The 24,233-nt window shown below is 38.7% G+C and overlaps 1 protein-coding gene across 2 annotated transcripts; it reads right to left on the bottom strand.

Annotated features, from left to right (window-relative positions):
* Positions 1-184: 184 nt before the first annotated feature.
* LOC124118582 (tetratricopeptide repeat protein 7B-like) lies at positions 185-24,067 on the bottom strand. Of its 2 annotated transcripts, XM_046480771.2 has the most exons (21): positions 23,933-24,067; positions 22,865-23,013; positions 22,417-22,579; positions 21,258-21,504; positions 20,816-20,894; positions 20,587-20,708; positions 20,075-20,138; positions 19,635-19,772; positions 18,782-18,865; positions 16,398-16,502; positions 14,573-14,745; positions 13,947-14,019; positions 13,003-13,163; positions 12,213-12,329; positions 11,526-11,623; positions 8,585-8,590; positions 5,758-5,901; positions 5,148-5,245; positions 4,538-4,642; positions 3,676-3,767; positions 185-3,068 (listed from the first exon to the last, which is right to left on the bottom strand). In XM_046480771.2, the coding sequence occupies exons 1-21, from the start codon at positions 24,051-24,053 to the stop codon at positions 2,936-2,938; spliced, it is 2,472 nt and encodes an 823-aa protein (XP_046336727.1). In that variant the 5' UTR covers positions 24,054-24,067; the 3' UTR covers positions 185-2,935. The 2 variants fall into 2 exon arrangements, with proteins under 2 accessions (XP_046336727.1, XP_046336732.1); XM_046480776.2 differs by lacking the exon at positions 8,585-8,590.
* Positions 24,068-24,233: the final 166 nt, after the last annotated feature.

Raw genomic sequence — 24,233 nt, 5'->3', positions numbered from 1 at the left:
TCTAAAAGCTATTTAAAACACCTCTCTCTCTCTCTCACACACACACACACACACACACACACACACACACACACACACACACACACACACACACACACACACACACACACACACACACACACACACACACACACACACACACACCTCTCATTTGTTCCTCACAAACTATAGTGGAAGTAACACGTACAAAGGTTGAAACTTTATTTCAACAGGTAGTGTTTTCATATTGGTATAAATACTCCTGCCAAACCATACACACTGTCTCATATCACAAGCTTCTAATTTACAGATGAAGATATGTACAAATTAAACAATACAAATATACAAATAAATAACAAGGTATATACATGATGTTATCACAGTGCAAGAAAGACTACTAATATATTCCACATAGCAATAAAAGAAATCCATTATAGTGTTATACATACATCGTGAGTGATTACATCACATCAAATACTAAAATTGCGGCACATTCTAGGAACAAAACGTGAACTAAAACTAAACACCACCACTCATGGACTCACTTCCAGCAGTCCCAGTTTTACTAGCCCGCTTGAATAAGACTTGCTTAAACTAAGTAATGAAAAATCCAAAATGTTTAATAATAATGATGTTCAACTTTCACCCTGGTATACACCGAGCAAATCTCTAATTACACCACCTTGCTCCATCTTCAATTATCTCATGTATTACACCTCCCTTCTCTTGTGATGATATCCCTGTACCCATAAGCCACCATATACATTACAAGATAAGTGTCAAGGACGCTAACATATATCCAATCATGCAACTCGAACTGCGTTCTTTCATGATTGAATCGGCTGTTACATCACCAGAACACGGCTCATGTTGTTATGTGATGTCTCAAATACAGCAGGGAATGGCTGGTAGCATAATGACCTTCCCCCGTCTTAATACTAATTTTAACCATCTTCAGATTCAAGTAAATATTTCTATGGCTCGCACACACAAGGCCCAGATATTGAATGTAGATCTATGCCTAATTTGAGTTGAGAAGGAACATTCTGTTGGATGATGATTCCAAATTCATGAGCGAGAAAAGTTCTGTGACAGAGTTAGTGATGTAAGATGGGGCAACTTCCGAAGCCATGGTGGTGAATGGGTCATTTACATCATGTACATGGGAATATACAATGTGTCAGAATAAGATGCAGAAATGATACTCCCAAGAACTAAGGATGACCTACCTGGATTTCTAAATTGAAATCAATAAATTATAATATTTCAGGATTTCAAAGGAGATAAACATGACTAAAAGAGGCATATCTAGAAGTTTGACATGATAATATTTAAAGTTATCTTAAAGCTTAATACACTGCTCTCTAATCAGTAAAGGCAACATGAACTGTCATTTTTATGCATTTGTAACATATGCAAAGTAGAATGCCAAAGAAACACCAAATACAGACTTAACATAACAACTTTCACACAACATGGTGGTGTTTGGGTAGGAAGTGGGAAATGAATACATCTAGTAAAAAAAGGCTATACTTAATTTCTGAGAGTGGATTATTGGTTAAAAAGGATTAATCTTTAATTCCTGTACATGTGAGCAGACAAAAACAAAGAAATACATCGAACAGGCTTTTTGAGCAAAGTGATTATCTGAAACTGTCGTAATTTGAAAGTTGTTAAAAGAATGTACCATACATAAGAAAGGTGATCATGATATTACACACAGAATTGTCACTCCCTGAAATATAATGCCTCAGTTCGGTATTATGCCATACAATCTTACACAAAGTGCATTGACCTCAAATACTAAGGTATTGTCCCAACACAAAAGATCATTATCCTCTTTTCTCCAAGTAACATACCACTATGTACAACTACCTTAACGATTCATCCCTTGATTCCCTTTATACATGTACAACTACCGTGCACATTCCCAATGACTAGATATTCCGTCAACTATAATACATTGTAAACCCAAGCAGCAAGAGCAAGGCCCAACTGCAACGGTTACACTGATATTATACATAAATCTAAATCTTGAATATGCCCAGGACACTGCGTACTACTTACATGAACATTTCAGGATTATTTCATACATCTTATTCATAACACATTCAAAATATATTTGATAGACTAATATATACTTATTGTATTGTATGAAATGACTAAAATACTTTTGAAGCTATAATGTAGTAAATGAATTGTGAATTCTCAAACATACATGTACATAATACTTAATGCCATCTGAAAAGAACATTAATGGAACATAATATCTGTGAAAAAATCAGAGTCCCAAATTTGGGGATCTAAAAGACAAGCCCAAAACAGTATAACTGTTAGTCTTTCCAGTTAAAAGATATGAGGAGTTAAATAGGAGAATTTAAAGGGCTTCTTTCGCAGCACCTGGTACAATGTACATTCATTATGCCTGCAGTGGAGAACATCATACTCCTGTACAGAGCTTTTGATAACCTGTGTGCACACAATACCATGACATCACGCACATTCAATGAACAAAGAAGTGTTATAAAGCATTAAATTGGTTATAAAAAAATGGGTAGAAAAAACATTAGCTATCAAAATATGCAAAAGGAAAAATATATGCAAATCTGATCTCTTACCCTTAACATTGCGATCAAACTTGGGGACCCTAAACAGTCTTGTAATATACTGTGACATTCAAAAACAAATGTGTGTGAACGAACAAAACTAAATCAACAAGATTATTATGGCTAAGTAATTTACATCATATGTAATGCCATTTATTCTTCTCCAAGCCATGCTGAGTATTGACAGTCTCTGTGTAGACAGCCTGTTAGAGACACCAGTGAAGTGGATGGAGCACCTCGTCACCCATCCACATCAGGGTCCAAGTCCACAAAACAACCTTCATCATATTATAATCATAGGACTATGATTTGTGACGGTCCTAATACAGAGATTGTTTCCTGGGAAGGTGTCACTGCATGAGTCGCGGAATTACGGTGAAGGGGACGACGGGACTGGTGGCTTCTAGCTCCATTCCTGTGTTGTGGCAGTCACTGGCTGCTTCAGGCTGGCCCAGGGCTTCTAGCACCATTCCCAGAGAATGCCTGCAGAGAGAGGAAACACTGTTAGCATATGGACCTCTGTATTCAAATAACATCCTTTGCCAATTTGGGCAAATATTCTAAGATCATATGTTTCAATTTATTTGTTCAAGAATACCACCAATTATTATTTGTTAGTTTGTTGTTTAAAGTAGCAGTCAGCAATATTAGAGCGTGGCCCGTAAAATAATTCTGAACCAGACAAACTAGTGATATTACGAGCAAAGACCCACGCTATTGGGGTACGATGCATTAACCTAGTCACAAAGTGACACCTAATACATTTAGTAGCTTCATGCAACCAGTATAGGCTGCTGGGGACCTATTCAAACCCACAATCCTCATGCCGGCACAAATATGAAAAAAACCACTGACGATACCCATAAATGGTTAAATACGCATAAAATAACATTCTGCAACATGTCTCAAATAATCACATGTTTAGTGAATGAGTTGGTACTTTACACCACATGAGTAGTTTTTCTGCTATAGTGAAGAGTTGCATGCTATAAACAGCTTTATTCTCATGACAGTATCTCCCCAAATATGATAACGGCAAGCATGGGTTGCTGAAGACCAATTCTAATATGTAACTGTGAAGCGTCCTCACCATGATTTATGCGATGTGGGGTCGTTGTTCACAGCATCTCTCAACACCTTCTCACCAAGTTTGTTCTCGTTCAAGTAATGTAGCACCATGCCCTGGAAACAGATATCAACTTAAAACTGGAGGACCAGCATGCAACAGCAGCCTGAGGCTTGTTTACCAAAACTCTTGCAGTAACATCATCTGCCAACAGAACTGAAGATTTCTAGGAACAGTACTTTGTGTCAGAGGCATTGCTTACTTTGCTGCTGAAGTGAGTGAGTTGGGTTTAACGCCACTTTGAACAGTATTGCAGTTATATCACAGCATTTCAGCTTGATATGAGAGGAGAGACTGAAGTGATGCAGGTGTTTTAAGGTTACCACTTTGGTGAAACCAACGAGCACGGGTAGGGTGCTGACAAACCTAGAAACATAATCAGTGCGATCCACAAATTGAAATCACGATCACAGGTTTCTGTTTGTTTGTTTGTTGTTTAATGCCACCCTCAGCAATATTCCAGCTATATGACGGCAGTCTGTAAATAATCAAATCTGGACCAGACAATCCAGTGATTGATATTATGAGCATTGATCCATGCATTTGGGATACAATGACATGCATCAACAAACTCAGTGATCCTGACCACCCAATCCCATTTGTCGCCTCTTACGACAAGCACAGTCGCCTCTTATGACAAGCTTAGTCACCTCATACAACGAGCATAGTTGCCTCCTATAACAAGCATGGGTTGCTGAAGACCTATTCTAACCCGGATCTCCACAGGTACATAGATCTCTGACATGCCCAAGGGATACAACTCTACACAGCAAATTACAATGCCTCGGAGGACTGGGCCACCTATTAGCTGTTATAATCCACCTACCAAGTGTTGCAGGGACTTTGTGTGACCTGGGTTGATAGAGACTGCGTTCTCAAAACAAACTTTGGCATCATTGTTCCTCTGCTTGTGTTCATACACTCTCCCTTTCTGCAACACAGAGAGAGAAACATGCTAGACATATCTAGATCTGCTCTTAAAGACGCAGTAGATAACAGTGATAACACAAACTGGGCTCTGCACTTTAATGTTTCTGATATATACCTGAACCTACTAATATGTGCATATCCTGATTTAAACAAGAAACATCAGAGGATGACATGGGGAAATGTCTGGATGTATTCTCTGCCTTCAACTGTCCTACTTTATTTCCAGAAATGTCACAGCTCCAACGTATTGGAAGTCAGCACAAGGTATTACCTCACCACAATACTGACATCTGTGCAGAAGAAAAACAATTCTGTTTCAGAAATAACATTTCATCTATATCTAACTATCCATGAAAAAGTGAAAAAACACAATGTAAATGCGTACCAAGTTGGGTGCTGAAATACTGAATAGTCTGTGTGTTATCTTCCAGCAATGACATGATAGCAGATAACTTGACGTGCCAGTCCTATAGACGAGAGGGTTAAGAAGAAGAGGCGTAACTTACTATAAAGTAGACCTGATGTGAGAGGGGGAAGATGGTGGATGTTTCCTGTACACACGCCTCAGCTTCAGTCACCTTCTCCAGACTAAGGTACAACTCCGCTGTAACAATAATTATGCCACAATTGGATAGCCATGTACAGCTGAAGGTACATGTTTCAAGAAGTCAGCATGTCATGTCTCATGTAACCAGGTCTGACACAGCAAGCAAAATCATTTCAGTGTCAGGAATTTTGCATCTGAACCAAAACAAACCAGGAGAGACAATCAGTCAGGTCACACTTTGATACCACTCCATGTTAATTTTGGTAGGATCAAGCATGAAGTACTGGGCACAAGGAGCAGGTACACAGTCCAAAGTTTAAGGTACTTATTAAGCTTTAGCACTCAAAATCAGAAAAGTCACTGATTTCTTGATTGCCACACAAATACTGTCACCACTCAGCTAGCATACCTCCCTTCACACAATGTCTGCATTCATACAACAAGCATTAAGTGATGGACAAAGTACACAATGAAACCGACAAAACATGGCAGCCATGACATGGTCCACATTTGAACAAACTATTAACCACAATTTCCATAATAAAACATATAGAGATCAAGGAGCCTACCAAGATGGAGCCATATCTGGGCCTGCAGCATCCAGGACTGCTGGGAGCCCGGCCGAGGCTGAAAGCTGCTGTTCATGGACGACGCCACCTCGGACAATGCCCGCTCCACCCGAGACGCTGCCACCGACTCAGCTCTGATTGATCCTGCAACATACAACAAGACTTGCTCATTCTCATAATGGAACCAGCCAGTGCTCCTCTCCATGCTCCATGGCACAACATGGTGCCTTAGTGGTCTTTTGAAATGGCACTGTTATCTAAATCTGCATCTGAAAGGTCAGAATATCCTAATAATAACTTCCATGTACATTGGCTTATTGACTTAAAAACTGTCATGTTAATATTAAATATTTCTGAATAGATATCAGTCACCGGTTACATTATATGATGAGTCTAATTCTCATTTTCAATCAAGAAAACAAACCAATTATGGCACTCATTTATGTGAGTAATTCTATTGATTCTGCTTTAAATCATGAAAACTTTAAACAGTAAATGAAAAGGTCAGTAATCTACTAGAACAAGAAGACTGATTAAGAAGAAAACCTGCAACATAACAAACATAATCATAATGGTGCAAAATAACGACGACCAATAGTAATATCTATAACCAAATTGCATGCAGAAAACCATCAACCTCTATCTAAACCAAATAATGAATAGGTAAGACTAAGAGTTGCTTTATCCATCTTCAAGCGACCCTCTTCCGTAGCATAAGTATGTGACTACAATGTACATGATGTACTGTGATACAGGTTGCAGTGGCCAGCCAGACGAGGACCATCTGTACACAGTGGCCTGTGTTGGTACTGTGTAGTAGAGCATGCAGAGATGGAATGGATGCTGAAGCAAGTGTAAACTTCCATTTGAGACTGGTTGAGTTAGTGAATTCATGCACCGTGTCGACTGTGCCACAGTTATAGCATGCAGCACTGGAGGAATATTGGAAATAGACGTATGCTGTTAAGGTTATTGATAGGCAAATAGTTATAAGCTGCAGCTTAGTTATGAAGGACTGATGTCTCTTTTGTGAGATGTGATCATTTACACTGTTAATGTACTACAGATGAGTGAGTGAGTGAGTTTGGTTTAACGCTGCTTTTAACATTATTCCAGTTATATCACGGCGTGTCAGCTTAATGTGGGAGGAAAGCCCGAAGTGATGCAGGTCTCAAACGTTTACCACTTCGGTGAAACCCACGAGCACGGGTATGGTGCTGACAAACCTAGAAACATAATCGGGGCGAACCGGGATTCGAACCCACAATCATAGGTTTCTGGCGTGCCAAAGGGACGCAACTCTGCACAGCGAATCGCGGCGCCTTAGACGACTGGGACACCCGTGCCCTCTACTACAGATGAAGCATGTGAATTTTATCAACACTGGTATTAAAATACAAAAGTGTTTGTTGGTTTCTTTGTTTGTTTATGCCACACTCAGCAATGTTCCAGCTATAGGAGGGCATCCTGTAAATAGTCCAGTCTGGACCAGACAATCCAGTGGTCAATATTGTGAAGAGCATTCTGCACCATCAGGTTATGAGGGCACACTGTCCACCAAGTCAACGAGCCGGACCAACCGATCCATTTGGTTGCCTCACAACCGGAATAGGTTGCTGGGGATCTGTTCTAACCCAGGGAGGACAATACAAGAGTAATTTAGGTATTTAGTTTACCATCTCAGAGCACAAACCCAGCTCCTTTTTGCTGCCCATTCCTCTTCAAGGACATGCCACACTTTGTGAAAACAGCTCATAACCAATACGAGTCTGCATAAATACAACACCTTTCAATGCACTTATGACAAAAGATGTCTGTATCTTGAGTGGGATTCACCCCTTGTAAACTGATAACCTGATCTTGAGAACTGGCATGACACCAGTAAAACATAACATGGCACATACCAATGGCATTTCTAAAAATGGAATTCAGGATTTGCAAATATTTTCCCCACAAACACACAATGCCATGTATGCCCAGCCAGCACTGTGCAGAGAACTCTCAAACTCCACCGCTCTCAACAGTATGAATATTAAAGCTCCTAATATTCTGCATATAGAACACTGGATACTAATATTGTAATGTTCCAGTTTACATGACATCTACTAACTTAATAAACCTGATTTAAAACATCTATTATGAAAAGAGCAACAATCCCGATGAGCTGCAGATGTGTTCCTGTGGAGCTGAGGCTGATGTACTATGGAACACTAACGTCTTAAAGGCCTTCTATTTATTATTAGTTGGTTTACAAAAAGTTGTTTTTTTTCAAAATATAAAAATATTTAACTTCCTGATTAGTACTGATACTAATGAATGAAAACAAACTTGTAGGTCACACCATCACGGAAGTATGATTGCAAAACAATACAAAAAGATAATTGATCGGGTTATCTTTGATGGAATAAAGATTTTTATACATATCTTTCACCATTTCATTGGGACAACAGTGATAAAATCTCATGTGTTTTTTTTTAACCCAATTGTAAAACAGGTAAGCAATTTTTTACGATCAAAGGTCTACTCCTTTTATTGGCTATCCATCTTGTAAACGAACTAAACACAATATAAGGCCAAAGGTTCATAAGTTTCAGCTTAACCACAAAAGTTGTTTCTGTTACACCATCACAGTCTTAGCATGTATACTCAAAAAAATCCAAACCCACCAGTTTTGTAATGTAATGAAAGTATACAACTCTCCCAAAACTGTATGCTTTATGCGCATAGCGGACTGTGAGTCACTGTTAGATGAGCGGGATTAAATTAGTAAGAACATACAGTGGTAGAGAGAGAAACCATGGTTACCACTTGGATGCAGGTCACTTACCTCGCACTAGTCATGAAAGAGAAACAGCAACATATTGTCAATACTGGCGATCCACACTGATCATGTATGTCAAACAGTCACTGTTTATTTAACCCTCTGTCTTCCACAAAGCATTATTAAGTGACAAGGTTTCTGGTAGCTTACAACAGACGTGTTAATTCATTATGTCCATCCAATAATCCAGTGTCCCTTCCATACTTTTTGAAGTGATTTCTGTAACTTGATTTAAAAAAGGGGTTTACTGACAAAGGGATGACAACTCCTTGATGCAAAATGTTAGAAAACAAGATGCTGCAGACACATAACATTACAAATAGAGCGAACCCCTATATGAATTTTACTGGTCATTTATTATAGGGAGGGAGGACGCAGTTGCATTGGTATTAGGACTGTATCATATTTTGCAGACCCCTGACCCTCTCCCCATTTTATGTAATTTACATCATGTACATGCCCACCCCATAAATACACATACATTTTTACCCTCCACCCCCACCCCAATATAATAAATGACCAGTCCCTTAGGTGTTAGTGGAATCACTCTTATATTCAATATGGAATTCCTACTGCAAGACAGAAATAATTCATAATTTGACCTCATTAATTTACTCTAGGTTGAAGCCTATAATTCTGCTGCAGAGAAAGTTCAAAAGATTAATAGCCAGTCAGATCACCTGGACCAACTGCCATCCTTTTCACGGTCAAATACACCTGGTGCAATTCGGAAATGGAGTTGGGCAACTTCTCCCCACTTTTGGTTCATTGCAATTTGATACCCTTAGTTCAGAGAAGAATAAGTTATCAAAAGGCACCAGTTCACCACTTAGACTGATATGTATAGCAAGTTTCAACAAGAAATATTCAAAGGTTTAGGAGTTCTGCTCTGGAAACTGAAAACGGACAGCTTACAGAAGGATTAGACATGCTGATCACTATATCCCCGTTTTTCAAACCGGGGTGATAATAATATGTTTATCTAATCAAGGGACACATAAGTGAAAATGTCAACTTTTCATATCTAAGATGAGGTAAACGTGTTTTGTAACCATGGTAACAAAAAAAAAAGACAAATGTTCTAGTTATTGCCATATGTCTTCTTCTTTTGTCATATGTAGTGCTATGGGCATGTACCAGTGCATCGAATGGTGCATTTTATTATTGTCATTACTATTATGATCTTCATATTTTTATTCTTAAAACTATGGTGTCATTGAGGCAGACTGAAAATAGTTGAATTCCAGCAAAAAGTGTTCTGTAACCATGGTAACACAGGTGAAACATAAATTTTATTTTCATCCCTAAATACATGATAATTTCTGGACTTTCCCAACAAAAACATACTGCATATTATTGGCAGAACATCCACTTTGTTATAGAATATGTTTACAAATCTTAAATACAGTGTGGATCCCCACTTACAGTAAGAGAGACAATCCATGTTTGAGATACGTCATTCTACACACATGACTGAAGGGGATACAATATCACACTCCACACACATATCCAGTGGTTGATTATTACTGACTTTGATAGACTTGTGTGTTAGTAATGTGTAGCAAACAGGTGGGCCAAATATTAAGACATACCTCAAATAGTGTGATAGTGAGATGCTGTGACGCATGTGAGAAACAGTGTAATATAGAGATTAATTTAATAAACTGGAGAAGTCTTTGAGTAAGTGATGGTCATTCAATGTGTTCATAGTTTATTTAATTCAATTGGATTAACATACAATATTGGTATAAAGGGGGGTATAAAAGTTTGTATATTTTTACTGCCTGACATTCTCATCATGAGTTTGAAACGAAAACGCCATGCTTACGATGCTGCATTCAAACTGCGAGTCTTTGTTCTTGCTGACAGATTTTCTCACGGGTTCATAATTCATTATACACTGATTCACAAAATGGCGCTTCGTTGTTGATGGCAACATTTAACGACCATTATGAGATTAAAAAAAGACCAGAGATGCTTCCAACATTATGAGAGTGGATGACTGGTTTGTTAAATCTTTATTAGAGATAATAATGTCTTTTTCAATATAATTACAACGTTTTTCTTCTTATATTATTGAAAATCTGCGAGTACCAGCACATGTCTTGCAGTCGGACTTCGCAGTGTTTTTTGCCTTTCACTTCCTGGTTCGGCTTATCTACGGGTCATATCATTTTCTTTCATATTTCAATGGTAAAGTTAAAACCTCGGCTTATCTACGGGGGTCGGCTTATCTGCGGTCATATACGGTACTCACCGCCATAAGAATTGCGAACAATAAAAACATATGGAGAAGTATGTACATTTAGAAAAGATATTTCCAATGTGTACCACTTAATGACAAAACTAACAAATCAGTCGTGTGTTACCACAGAATGACTTTATTCTTATTACGATATGTTGCATGGGATTTCCAAACTTCACATGCTAATCCTGCACAAGACAAATAGAGTATCTCGAGTCATGGATCTAAGACGTCACATGTGATGCATTCATGCACCTCAGTTGACACAACATACCAGCATGTTCATTTGTGCATCGAACCAATCTAATATCTCTTGAATATGAGTAAGTCTTCTTATATTGGCTAACATGTATGGTATTAACGTTTCTTTTGGCAGTGAGTATACATTATCATTACCTGGGAAAGATTCACTAATTTGTTTCATATTTGTTTCATCATGTACATTACACACAAATTACTTTCTAAAATTATGATACATGAAATGTTTTGTAACAAGAAGGAATTTTGTAGTATGCATACATGTACAGCTATCAACAGGATCTTATCAGTGTTGGTTCTCTTCTTGAGCATGACTATAAGCTTGATAACACTTCCTGTCTACATTCGCAGCTATGGCCTGTACACAACTGCAGCAGTATTCTATGAAGGTAGCAACAAAGTTGAACTTTGACAGACACAACAGTACAGACTAGACATGATTACCTGATCCACGCTCACTGAACTCATTGATGGTCATCTGGGCCACACTTCTCCGGTCGAATGCGTTCCGGTCAGTCGCAGTGCCTCTTCTCTCTGACCCTCTGCAGGCACAAGACAAGAGGTCATAAGTAAGGACAGAAGAACAATCTTACTCAACCAGGTACTGGAGATGGAATTCTCAATTACAAAACAATTCGACTAAATTACTTGTAATCATATCAATCTGTTTCATTAGTACTAAACTATGTCCATCTTAAACCAATTTCACTCCTGAACTATAGAAAACTACTACCAACTTGTGCTATCTTCTGCATATCCTGTGAATACAAGGTACACTATGTACCTTAGCATAATTATTTGTTTCTTTGTTGTTTAAAGCTGCATTCAGCAATATACTAGCTGTATGAAAATACCCATTGTTTTCATCATTAATGCTCTCTTCACTATTTTTGTTTGTTCGTTTGTTTGTTGTTTAATGCCACACTCAGCAATATTCCAGGGGGGGGGGGGGGGGGGGGGGGGCAGTTGCCTCACCTGGATTTTTTACAGAAAACATTACTTGAATAAAAAATGAATACCTAATCTTATTTGCCCCACCCCACCACTGTCAAAAAAAGTTTACTGTGGCCTTGACATGATACAGGGTGACATCATTTACATCAACATATTTCAATTCCCTGTCCCACTCACTCTTCACTGTCGATTTCATGGATGTCCTTCCAGAGTTTCAGCATCAGTTTACACGTGACCAGGGCTTCCTCCGGACCATACATCACCTCCTCCAGCTTCGACTTGGTCAGCAGCAAACTGGCACATTGACAAGTCTCACTTTATACATGTCCATCAAGCAAGTCTTGGAATTTGTTTGTTGTGTTGTATATAGCGAAGATAATGCCTTCTCACAGTCAGCAATACTCCAGCTATATTTCATCAGGCCATAAATAATTGTATCTGAACGAGACAAGCCAAGGATTGATAGCAATGTCCCACACCATCAGGGTACAAGCCAGAATGAGACACAACCCATGAAGTCCCTGAGCCTGACTGCTTAGTTGCTTCTTACAACAAGCATAGGTTACTTGGCACTTTCTCTAAGCAGGAAATACTCAGTGGAGAAGTCTTGAGGTACACATGAACATTTTTTGCATTTTCACTTTTTCATTGAATTAATTTTGAAATATCTACATACAGAGAATACAAATGTAATATACCATCATTTATCCAAACTACTCAAAAGAAGTTAAAGAACACCTGATTCTTTCATATTACTACTACAGTTAATCTGTCGTGGCATAACATTAGTACCAATATTGTGAAAGAACTGGGTGTTCTTTAACTTCTTTGAGGAGTATATATACTGATGTCATCTCGAAGAGCCTTAACTATACAAATACTTCTTGTGGCATCAAAGTGAAGCAGACATTACAATAAAGAAGATGATTATCTTGTGCTTCATAAGAGACATCCTTATGTTCAGTACCTGAGGTTATCAGGGTACTCCTCTAGAGCTGCATGTATGAGAATCATCGCTTCGTCCAGCTGTTTCTGTGCCGTCAATAGCAGCACCAGCAGGTGGAGTGAGTGAATGTGATCACTGCGATACTTCAGGGCAAGTTTCACATAGTTCAAGGCTTCGGGAATCTTGATAAAGTAAAGAAGGTGAGTTAGGTTTATGCCAGTTGATAATAGATAACAGTGCAGACACACCATAGAGGTGGCATCAAGTATGTCTTCTCAGAATGCCCCAGTGGGATAACACCCAAGAAAAATAAATATGAAAAGGAATATAGTGTGAACTATATCCTTGAAAAGTTTAAAATAGCACATAATTGAATCTGAAATAACAGTATGGAACTCTGGGAGACACTGATTCCCATTCTGTCAGATTTACAACTGTTTCACATACATGTTCAGATAAATGGAATACATAAGGCATCAACTATTCACGAAAGTATGTAACTTCAGCAGCCTAAAAACTTTGTATTTTGTTATACCTCTATCAAGAATCTTGCAATTCCATTGGTTATATTTTAATACGAAACAATACATTTTAATGTTGACCTTCAAATCACTTGTCTGTCACTAACATCGAATATTGACCTGTCAGTAGATCAGTATTGACCTGTTACATGATGGATATTGACTCATCTGCTAGAAAACAGGATGGCCTCTGGTGCTAACATTTCTCGGTTGGCAGTTATGTAATGTAATGAAACAGAGCAGGGTTAAAAGGCTTCATCAACTTTAAGTGAATTTCAGTATAACAATACAAATGATTACTCTTGACGAGGTCAATATGCGAAAACATTAACCCGAGGACCTGACCCCTGGGTTGGTCTGACCGGACAGAGGCCGCATTTATTTGTCTTGTGTAACAAATGATCAGAACAATCATGAATAGTGGACACCAGCATGGTGACTCACATGTCTGAGAATAGCCAGCTGCAGTGCCAGGTGGAAGAGAGCCAGGTAGTCGTACGGGTCGGCTGTGTGGGCTCTGGAAACAAACCACCCATTAATAAGTTAGCACTAAGACATTTAACTTCATGGATTCAGTCGGCCACTTTCGCCAGTAGTCCAAAGCCTCAGTCTTGTAAAATGCTGTTCGGTCTTGTAAACTCAGCTATTAAAAGTCTGTAACACTAAGATGTACAAGAAGGAAGGAAGGAAGGAAGGAAGTTGAAGGAAGTTGAAGGAAGTTTGTCAAACTTTACTGCCCAAGGAAACCAGTTTTTGTAATATTATCTACACTGCTTAGTATAATGTTTAACGATAACATATTTGTGTTGTGTTTGTTATTCCCTACCAATATCTCTGAATAAGGTTCTTTTGTCATTAAACACCATCATCATTTTTTCTATCATCATATAAAGTGCTTACACAGCATTTACAGAACAGTGTTTGAAATTACATGGAGTCATGGTGGAACTGTTATACTTAAAACCTCCCTACTTAGTTTAACACCACCATTTATTAATTTTTTTATTCATCATTCATATTCAAAGATGATGTCCATACTCATAAGTATGAATCAGAAAGGAGTCACATACTTCTGGAATGCTGCCAGTGCGTTTCTGTGTAGTATCTGTCTCTCGCCCTGTAGCTTGACCTCATGAGCCTTCATGCTGTAGCCGATGCCCAGTGACGTGTAGGCTCGGGACAGCATCGGGTGGTCCTGGCCCACCTCTAATGCATGCTTTGACCACTGGATACCCTCATCATACTGCAGAGAAAACAATAGAACAGGTTGTCATTAGGCATCTAACAAGCCATCAAGCACTGATTTAATACTTTATGATTTGTTTGCTTGTCCACACTCAGCAATATTCCAGCTATATCGATCCATGCAATTGGGATACGATGACATGCATTATCAACCTTGTCAGCGAGCCTGACCACCCTATCCCGTTAGTCACCTCTTACGACAAGCATAGTCACCTTTTATGGCAGGCATGGGTTGCTGAAGACCTATTCTTAATACTTTATGAACTGAGATTTTAACACACAAGTTCTGATATACCATTTACTGACCAAATCCCCAGTAAATACTGCTTTTATTACTAATATATTTCCACCGATATAACGTGCCCACATGTTTTGAAATGCACAAGTGGTATAAATCCGTGTATCTAACAGGGACGATGAGTGTAGTAAATAATATATTACTCATTAAACATTGCACTTTATCTCAATTCAACATTGATTAAAGGTGTTGCTGGAGGGTGGCATATTAATACAACATTTGTAGCTGATGATTCAACCATAAACTGTTTATTGTGACCTGGCAGTTAAGTGTGCAGCATTCCCTGAGATCGATTAGAAGAAAAGATAAGATGCAGATTCTAAATACATGTTCATACTAGCAAAAAGACAAACATCCCAAAGGAATAAAACATCTGCAATCAGGGTTAGATGTAGCTTCATGATATCAAACTCGGTACAGTGTAGGCGAGGGGTACCCTGGACAAGCTTCTGTGCACAAAATCTGCTGTAGCAACACCAACTATGGTGGATCAAAGGTTCACCACACAGGATTGCATTGGTTGACACGAGGACGACATTTCAAATGACTGCCCACTGGCTGACTACACTCATGTGCAATACAAAGTTCAAGGTTGCAAGTAAATGCAGGGATGAATTGTGAAGATGTTCTGACATAATGTTCTGTTTATAAGTGATGCCCTACATACTAAAGTGAAAGTCCATATATTCTCTTTATTTCAAACATACATGTTCAAGAGTCCTGCAATAGATCAAAGGTAACTGCATAAACACACAGACTTGGCAAATTGACGTAAACTATGTCAATAATACAGCAAGGTTTGTGTCTATGCATCTCTTGTGTTTAGTATGTGAAACTTAGTAGGTCTATTGGGAGTACATTATCCTTCTGGGAGCAGACGCTCTGTACATTTGCACAGTACTACCCATGCTCCAACTCGATGGCTAGATGATGACCAGAAATAGTCCTGTCCGCACGTCATGAGATTACACCATGTGTAACACAGCTGAATGCTTTTTATAACAAGTGACATTCAACTGGTGAGTAATATAAGAAACCATAATAGTTTCTTTGAGTGATGAGAACTAGGATTAATGGACAATGTTTCTGTTTCTGACCCACAACTGTGTGTATCTCAATACAGTATGTCTATTGCAGCATGCCGCAACACAATTTTAACCATCAATATTCATCCCACATTACCATTCTACCAATACCTTTTATTACAGGAGTTTCAGTACTCAAAAGATATTGCAAGCAAGGAGTTCTGAATCATACATAGTTTGAGGCATTTGTTTTTTAATTCAAAATTGTCTTTTGCATGATAAGAATGTGCCTCTAAATAACATAACAAAGTAGCTACAGCATATTACCTGATGAAGATACTCAAAACACAGCTTGGCAGCCTGTAAGGACACAGTGGGGTTGTCAGGTTGGAGTCTCGTACACTCTCGCAGGACTAATACAGCTCGGGAATACTGGAAGTTAAACAATTATATTTTCAACATATTCTACAGCTACAGAAGTTGCCTGCTGATCAACATGCTTCCTCCAAGAAACATGAAACTACCCAGTGTTTTCATCATTAATGCTCTCTTCACTTTGTTTGTTTGTTGTTTAACGTCACACTCAGCAATATTCCAGCTATATGATGGAGGTCTGTAAATAATTGAGTCTGGACCAGACAATCCAGTGATTGAGATCATGATCCACGCAGTTTTTATAAGATGACATGCATCAACCCAGTCAGCAAGCCTGACCACCCAATCCTGTTAGGAGCCTCTTATGACAAGCATAGTCACCTCTTACGGCAAGCATGGGTTGCTGAAGGCCTATTTTAAACGGGATCTTCAGAAGTCCTCTTCACTATGTGCTTTGTGAGATGAACATATAAAACCATATAAAGATAAACCCTTTAAAATATACTCTTAAAAAAAAGAAACTTGACACTGACTTTCAAAATGTAATATAATGCGATTGTTTCAAAATAGGACACAGAAACCATAATTGAAACACTGTATGAAGATCAATGTACACAATGTTCAAAACATTAATCGTGTCACCTAGACAGACACACGTACACGATACAGTTAATGTCACAGGGGTACAGAAAATGTCAGTATCGGTTGTGCCCACCACGTGCATCAATCACCGCTTGACACCGACGACCCATTGATGCAATCAAGTTGTCAATAACACCCTGTTGGATGTGCTGCCATTCATGCTGAAGTGCATCAAGAAGCTCCAGAAGTGTTTGGCGGGGGGATTCCTTCTGTGAACGTGTCGATCCCACTCGTCCCACAGATGCTCAATCGGGGACAAATCTGGTGACCGGGCTGGCCAAGGTAATGTCTGTATGTTGTTGTGGTGTAAGAAGTCCTGACAAACACGTGCAATATGCGGTCGAGCGTTGTCCTGCTGGAACTGTCCGCCATGAACGTTGACGTGAGGAAGAACGTAAGGCTGTAGGATCAAGTCTCTGTAATGCACACCTGTCAATGCACCTGCCACATGCACGAGAGGCGTCCTACCACCGTGATGAATTCCGGCCCATACCATGACACTCCCGCCGCCAAATGGGACAACCTTCTGCACACAGTTGGGGGCGTAACGTTCACCCTGACGTCTGTAGACACGTGCGCGCCCATCAGCACGTGTGAGTAGGAAACGGGACTCGTCAGTAAACAGTACATTTCTCCTGCTTGCACGTGCCCATCTAACCCTCTGTTGGCACCAAAGCAGACGGTCCGCCAGATGATGTGGGGTCAATACATGACATCGAACAAAGTCTTCGTGCAAAAAGTCCAGCCTCCCTCAGTCTGTTGCGTACCGTTTGATCTGATATTCTGCATACCCCAGGGATCTGTGTGGTTGTAGACGTGGCTGTAGTAGTGTGGTCTCGGAGGTGTCGCAGCGGGATGTATAGATCTTTTCCTTGGGTTGTAACCCTTGGTCTTCCTGACCTTGGTCTGTCGTCAACTCTGTTGGTGTTGGTGTATCGGGTCCATAGTGCGGAGATTGTCTGTCTGGATACGCCAAAGTGCCTGGCCACGTCTTGCTGAGTTGCTCCAGCTTGTAATCTCCCAATGGCGTTGTTCCGTTAAGCTGCATTCAGTCTTGGCATTCTGTCACCGCCTCTACTGCCGTTATAAGGACTGTATGAACAGCCGTTGATGTGGATTTTTATACCCATTCAGCAGTGGGGCCTGCATGCCTAAATGCAGGATCCTGTGCTGCACGTTTTTTACAGGCGGTTGCGTTTGGATGAAGCTTTGCATGTGTTTTCGCAAAATATAGACACATCATCTTTCTGTTTGACTTATTTGGTTCTCATTTGATGTAATTATTTTAGATATTTGGCAAAAAGTGGTTTTACATCTATGTCAAGTTTCTTTTTTGAAGAGTATATTTCATATTTATTTACTAAAATAAAGTTGTTTTACTCAAACTTCAAAGAACTCATTGTGAAACATTTCTGTGTAGAGCTTATGATGTAGTAATATCTGAGGAGAACGATAAAATAACTATTTTTACAACATTGCCAATAACAGTCCAAATAATATGTCCATCACTGTGCACTCTTGTCAATATGAAATTTACTATTTACAGATACATATACGACTCAAAAGAAGCTAAGGACCACAGATTAACTATAGTAATATGAAAGAATCAGGTGGTCCTTAACTTTTTTTGAGTAGCATATTAATCATGGATCACAAATTGTTGAATGGTTTTGTTTTAATCAGATGAGGCTTACCTTGCCTGCACATATAAGTGAGTTAGCAAACTGGTGCCAGATATGAAACTCCTCAAAGGAAAACCTCATTGCCCTCTCAAAGGACTGAAATGCAAACATTCAACAATTACATCTCTTTTTGTTCAGTAAAGAATATTACCCTGCCACCAATAATAATGTTGAAATCATTTATATTCACACCTAAAATCATATTAAAAGTCCTACTGGCTAACATTTCATAAAACACATGCAACTGAAATTTATATATAAGACAAGCCATTAATCTAATTCATCTGAACATCAACCATTTCATTCCTAGTAAATTCTAAAACCACTTGAAATTGCAATTTAGCTTTGCCCAATCCACACTCAGCAATATTTCAGCTGTCTGTCATCCGCCTCTAAATTATCAAATCTGGACCAGACAATCCATTGATTGATATTGTGAGAACCGATCAACGCTGGTGGGGTAACCAAGTCACCGAGCCTGACCACCTGATCCACCGGGTCGCCTTGATCATCCAGCATAGCTTGATTGGGAGCTATAATATTTTTGTTTATTTGTTTTTTGTTTAATGCCTCACTCAGCACTATTCCAGCTATAGGATGGAGGTCTGTAAATAATCGAGTCTGGACCAGACAATCCAGTGATATGATGATACGATGACATGCATCAACCAAGGCAGCGAGCCTGACCACCTGATCCTGTTAGTCACCCCTTACAACTAGCATGGTCGCCTGTTATGGCAAGCATGGATTGCTGAAGACCTATTCGCTACACGGATCTTCACGGGTCAGGACCTATTATAACCCAGACTCCCAATCAGGTCCATTTAACCTCAGTGTGACTGCCTCCTATGTAAACAAGCCTTACATCTGCCAGTGTTGTGAACTGGGCCCTCTTGACCAGGGCCAGAGCCAGCATGTCATACACTGCTGTAGTGTTGTGGAAGGCGTGAAGTCTTGTCTCGGACAACTCCTCTGATCTCTCCAGTACAGCTTCTCTTGTTGCCTAGTTTAAACAATTACCAGTTATCACATTCTTTTCATCAATATTGCTGCTGGGGTTAAGTATTCTGTGAATATACTAAGATGTTGAAAATGCTGTGTTACTACATTACAAGAGAAACAGATGGACATTCACAAAATGGCTTTTATGGCAACCATACTTAAAAATCGTATCAAAGTTCTTAGAGATGGCAATGCTAACTATACCTTGTGTTTTCAGAGTTACTTTGGGAATGGTCAAAACAGCCCACACAAACAGCAATATTTGGAAGTATTATTCATTTGTGTGTTATTCATGTAACTTACAACAGCCTCAGCAATCAGTAGTAGCAGTAATGCTTCCTCATTCTGATCCTCCGGAACAAATGATCTGCAAACAAGAAATATCCACTTAAAGAGTTCTCCTTTAATTTCTTAGTTTACGGATCATCCCCCAAACCTATACTTCCAGAAACAAGAATGAGTGAGTATGGCTATATGCTGCTTTTAGCATTATTCCAGCCATATGCAAGGTACCAGAAATGGGCTTCACACATTGTACCCATGTGGGGAATCGAAGCCGGGTCTTCGGCATGACGAGCTAACGCTATAACCACAAGGCTACCCACCACCCCTCAGAAACAAGAAAACCTATGTATACACTATTGATAATGGGTCATTATGCAAAGTCAGGGTCATCCTCCTGGAAATTGAAGACATCCCCTACGGTCTTACACTACTGTAGCAAAACTTCTGAGCAGAACACAATTTTAATGAGTTAAAGGCCTTCATAATGATCATATCCTACCCCATCCTTTATATTTAGATTTTTGACCTACCTATCACCAGGGTAAATCTTTGGCTTTGGACCATTAGGCTTTGGTGATCTGACATCCAGTGGGATGTAGGATTTCTCACAAACACCTCTCATCAATACCTCGGCTAGTTGGCGAGCCAGTGTCTAGAAGATAAATGCAACTATTACATTTCACAAAACAACAAAATGATGACAAATACATTATTTTTCAGGTCATGCTTTTGGATAAGTTTCAATATTGCTCTACTTACGAGTCTGATATCCTGTGTAAATCTGGATTCAACTGCCCTCAGAAGCTCCCTGAATCTTTGAATTCCTTTGTCTAATTGCCTAAAAAAAATCATTTCTGTTCATTTTGTTGTCATTATGAACAAAACAAAAACTACCAAACATTGAATATGTGTACATATACAACATGCTTCACAAGTAAATACTGATTCATTTTCAGCATGTTCAGGCTCTATACCAACAAGTATTGTTATTCTTTGGTCATTGTCAATTCAACCTACTCTATAAAACACTTCAGTTCTTTACCCTTACATATTTTTTACATTTGATCAAATTTTTCTTCAGTTTCCAAATATAGTCTTGATGGTAAGACTATTAAGTTGAAGGTAAGGTGAAGTCAATAACAATTTTCATGCTCCCTGATCATTTTTCATACAACATCTGCAAATGAAAAACAGTACATACCCTCTTTTGATATACATAATCGGAGATTCCTGAATAGCTTGTTCCAGTAGACAACAGACTGTTTCATCTGGAGACAGCTGTCCCTGACTTCCCCCTGGGTTCATGCCGCCCTGACAACGATCCCTCTCTTGTAGGTAAATCAAAGCCAGATCACCAGCCTTCTCAAAACAAGAAATGATTTTGTCTTCTCTTTCGACAGCCTTGTACTTACTGGTCGTTGATGGAGCCATCTTTTCCAAGCACATTCCTGACATGAAAACATAACTACCTACAGATACGAGTATTACATGTTAAGCGAGTGAGAGAAAGGGATTCTAATAGGTTGTCAGCCATATTCTATCAGTGTCACCAGGTCTGGGGTAGGCAAGTTGGTGGATGATGGTGTGAGCAATGATTCATGCTCCACATGTATATACAACAACAACAACAACAACAACAACAATAAATATAAAGTCAATTTATAATGTGCCAAATTCCATTCACCATATAAGGTGAATGAGAGAGTTGAGTTTAATTCTGCTTTGAACTATGGTATAGTTATACCATATAGACGACAGTGTCGGATTAATGAAAGAGGAAATGCCATAGTGATACTGGTCACCTTTGGGGAAAACCAAGAGCAAGGTTATGGTGCTGACAAAAATAGACTCATATTTATAATCAAAGCTAATAATGGATTCAAACCTACTATTATAAGATTCTGGCATGCCAGAGGGACTGCACAACAACACATATTTCAGAACATCCAGCAAAGCCGGTGAACAAATTTATTTCTTTAGCGACCACATTTGTTGCATTTGGAACTAAAATAACAAGTCAGTGAATGTTGTTTAAAGCCTCAGTCAGCAAGATTCTAAAAGCAGTTTGGTGGCTAACAGGCAAACTACTCAATATGGAGTCAACAGATACTGGTAATACTGCTGGCAATGGCATGAACTTCTTCCTCTCACCCTCTTAGGCCAACTAGTACTAAGATTATCATTACTTATCTTACATTGTAAAAATATGAGTGAGTGAATGTTGTGCTGCCAGTCAGCAATTTTGTAGTTTGTAACTACTTGATTCTCTTGTAGTCAGCTCTATCATGATCTACTGTGGATCTTTTTTGACCTGGGATCCCAAAAGATTCTTATCTACTTAGTAAACAGGACCAAATTACCTCTGATAGCAAATGATTCTGCATACATATGAATGAGTCTGTTTGGACAGGAATGGTATGTAACCGAGTCCAGACCAGCCTTATCCAGGAGTTCATATGCTGTTTGGTAGTTGCCTCGACAGAAGTTTAATTTGGACAGTAGAAGCTGAGCTTGCTGGCCAATCTGAAGCAACAAAATAACTCATTATAATAAACATTGTTGGTATAAATTTTCATTTGTTCATATTTGATTTTGTTTTAACTAATTACTACACAAATTATGACATTAAAGACATCCGTTATTGCCAATCTGATAATATGTAATGATCATAAAGCTTTTCAACATTTGAGCATTTGAAACTGCAATTTAATTCATATATATAAGCATTAAGGTTACATTTTTGTCAAAGATCATATTCACACAAACTATAACTTGAAAATGCCTCCATAAAACAACACAAAAAACTACCTTTGACTTTCTTTGTGAAAGTTTAGCAAGTTGATCTTCCACCTCTGTTAAACTGCTTTTAGCCTTAGTAATATTTCTCTCTATTGGGGGATGCTCTTCTGCATATTCTTCTAGTGTACTTTCTGCTAGTACTAAATTAACAAAATCTCCTGCAAAAGATGAAACTGGATAAAACGGTTGTCATGGTTATTGATTTGGAATAAGACAACTATGTAGAGCATGTAGAGCATGTAGAGACAGCTCCACATATTGAAAGCGTATAGTAAACTTGTTTGAATTTAGATGTTGTTGTATGCTAGTATATTTGCTAGCTTGCACTGTCAGTGAGCATGGTGAGTATCAGTGTGTCACACAACTCGGATAGACCAACCAAATAAACAAGATAATGAGCAAGTTACCAAAATGGTGTCTACCTTAAAAGCAGTGGTAAGAACTGTAACAAGTTGTAGTTTATGTTCTTATTCATGTTAAAAATTGGTGAAATTGTGTGATTTGGAAATTGGCCAGGTCTTACCCAGCAAAAACCTATCTGTGAGCCAGCCTACCAATCAAGTGCAGCCTATATCATGTATAGCAACTGTTAAATTTGTTTCATATGTTTGTTTCATACAAAGACACATACAATGGCAGTTAACATGGTTATGCTGGGAATTTTGTTTAAATAGATATGTTGATTAGATAATGAAATCTGTGTAGGTAATACCATGTTTGCTTCAGCTGAATATAACTAATTCAGAATTTATATCTTGTGTCAGCATTCCAGTAAAATGAATTAAACTAGTCTCATCATGTAAATATCATCCTCCGCAATGATTGTCAATGCAAGCCAAGCAAAATCTTTCATTTAGCGCGGTAATGATTTTTTGTTAGTATAAAATGGAGCTTCATCTTAGCAAAAACGTCGGATATATTCTTAAAATATATATCACTATGCATCAAATCTAAACAACCAAGCTCACTGATAGGATGGGAGTGTGAGACTGACAAGGAAATGGTCTGTGAAAATTGTGATGATGGTTAACTTATCAGATAAAGACACAGATGAAAATCCCTTAAATTGAGACCAACCTAAATCCGGTGTCTTTTGAGACAACTGTCTAGCTAATTCCTTTGCCTTTTTCCAGTTTGCTTCGCCCCTGAACTTTTCAATTTCAGACTCAAATCTCTGAGATTTTGCTTTCGACGCCATGACACCGGAAGACGGTCGTCTGCTAAAATAGTCTCTAACATTATGGGATATGTCAAGAAGACATCTAAATCAATTGAGATATTTCAATGAGTCTTATAATTCAGTCTTCTAAATAATTATATAATATAGATATTTAGCTAACAGGCGCATCCGAGGTCATTTGATGTAAAATAAAGGGTT

The sequence above is a fragment of the Haliotis rufescens genome, unplaced genomic scaffold (assembly GCF_023055435.1).
Source record: "Haliotis rufescens isolate VD_foot unplaced genomic scaffold, xgHalRufe1.0.p SCAF_3, whole genome shotgun sequence".
Lineage (NCBI taxonomy): Eukaryota > Metazoa > Mollusca > Gastropoda > Lepetellida > Haliotidae > Haliotis > Haliotis rufescens.
This window is presented reverse-complemented; position numbering and strand designations above follow the sequence as displayed.

Coding starts and splice junctions, on each gene's coding strand:
- LOC124118582 (XM_046480771.2), bottom strand. CDS start 24,053: ATGGCGTCGAAAGCAAAATCTCAGAGATTTGAGTCTGAAATTGAAAAG. Junction 19,773..20,074: donor TACTGATTGCTGAGGCTGTT/GTAAGTTACATG, acceptor TGTTTAAACTAG/GCAACAAGAGAAGCTGTACT. Junction 12,330..13,002: donor GAGTACCCTGATAACCTCAG/GTACTGAACATA, acceptor TCAATGTGCCAG/TTTGCTGCTGACCAAGTCGA.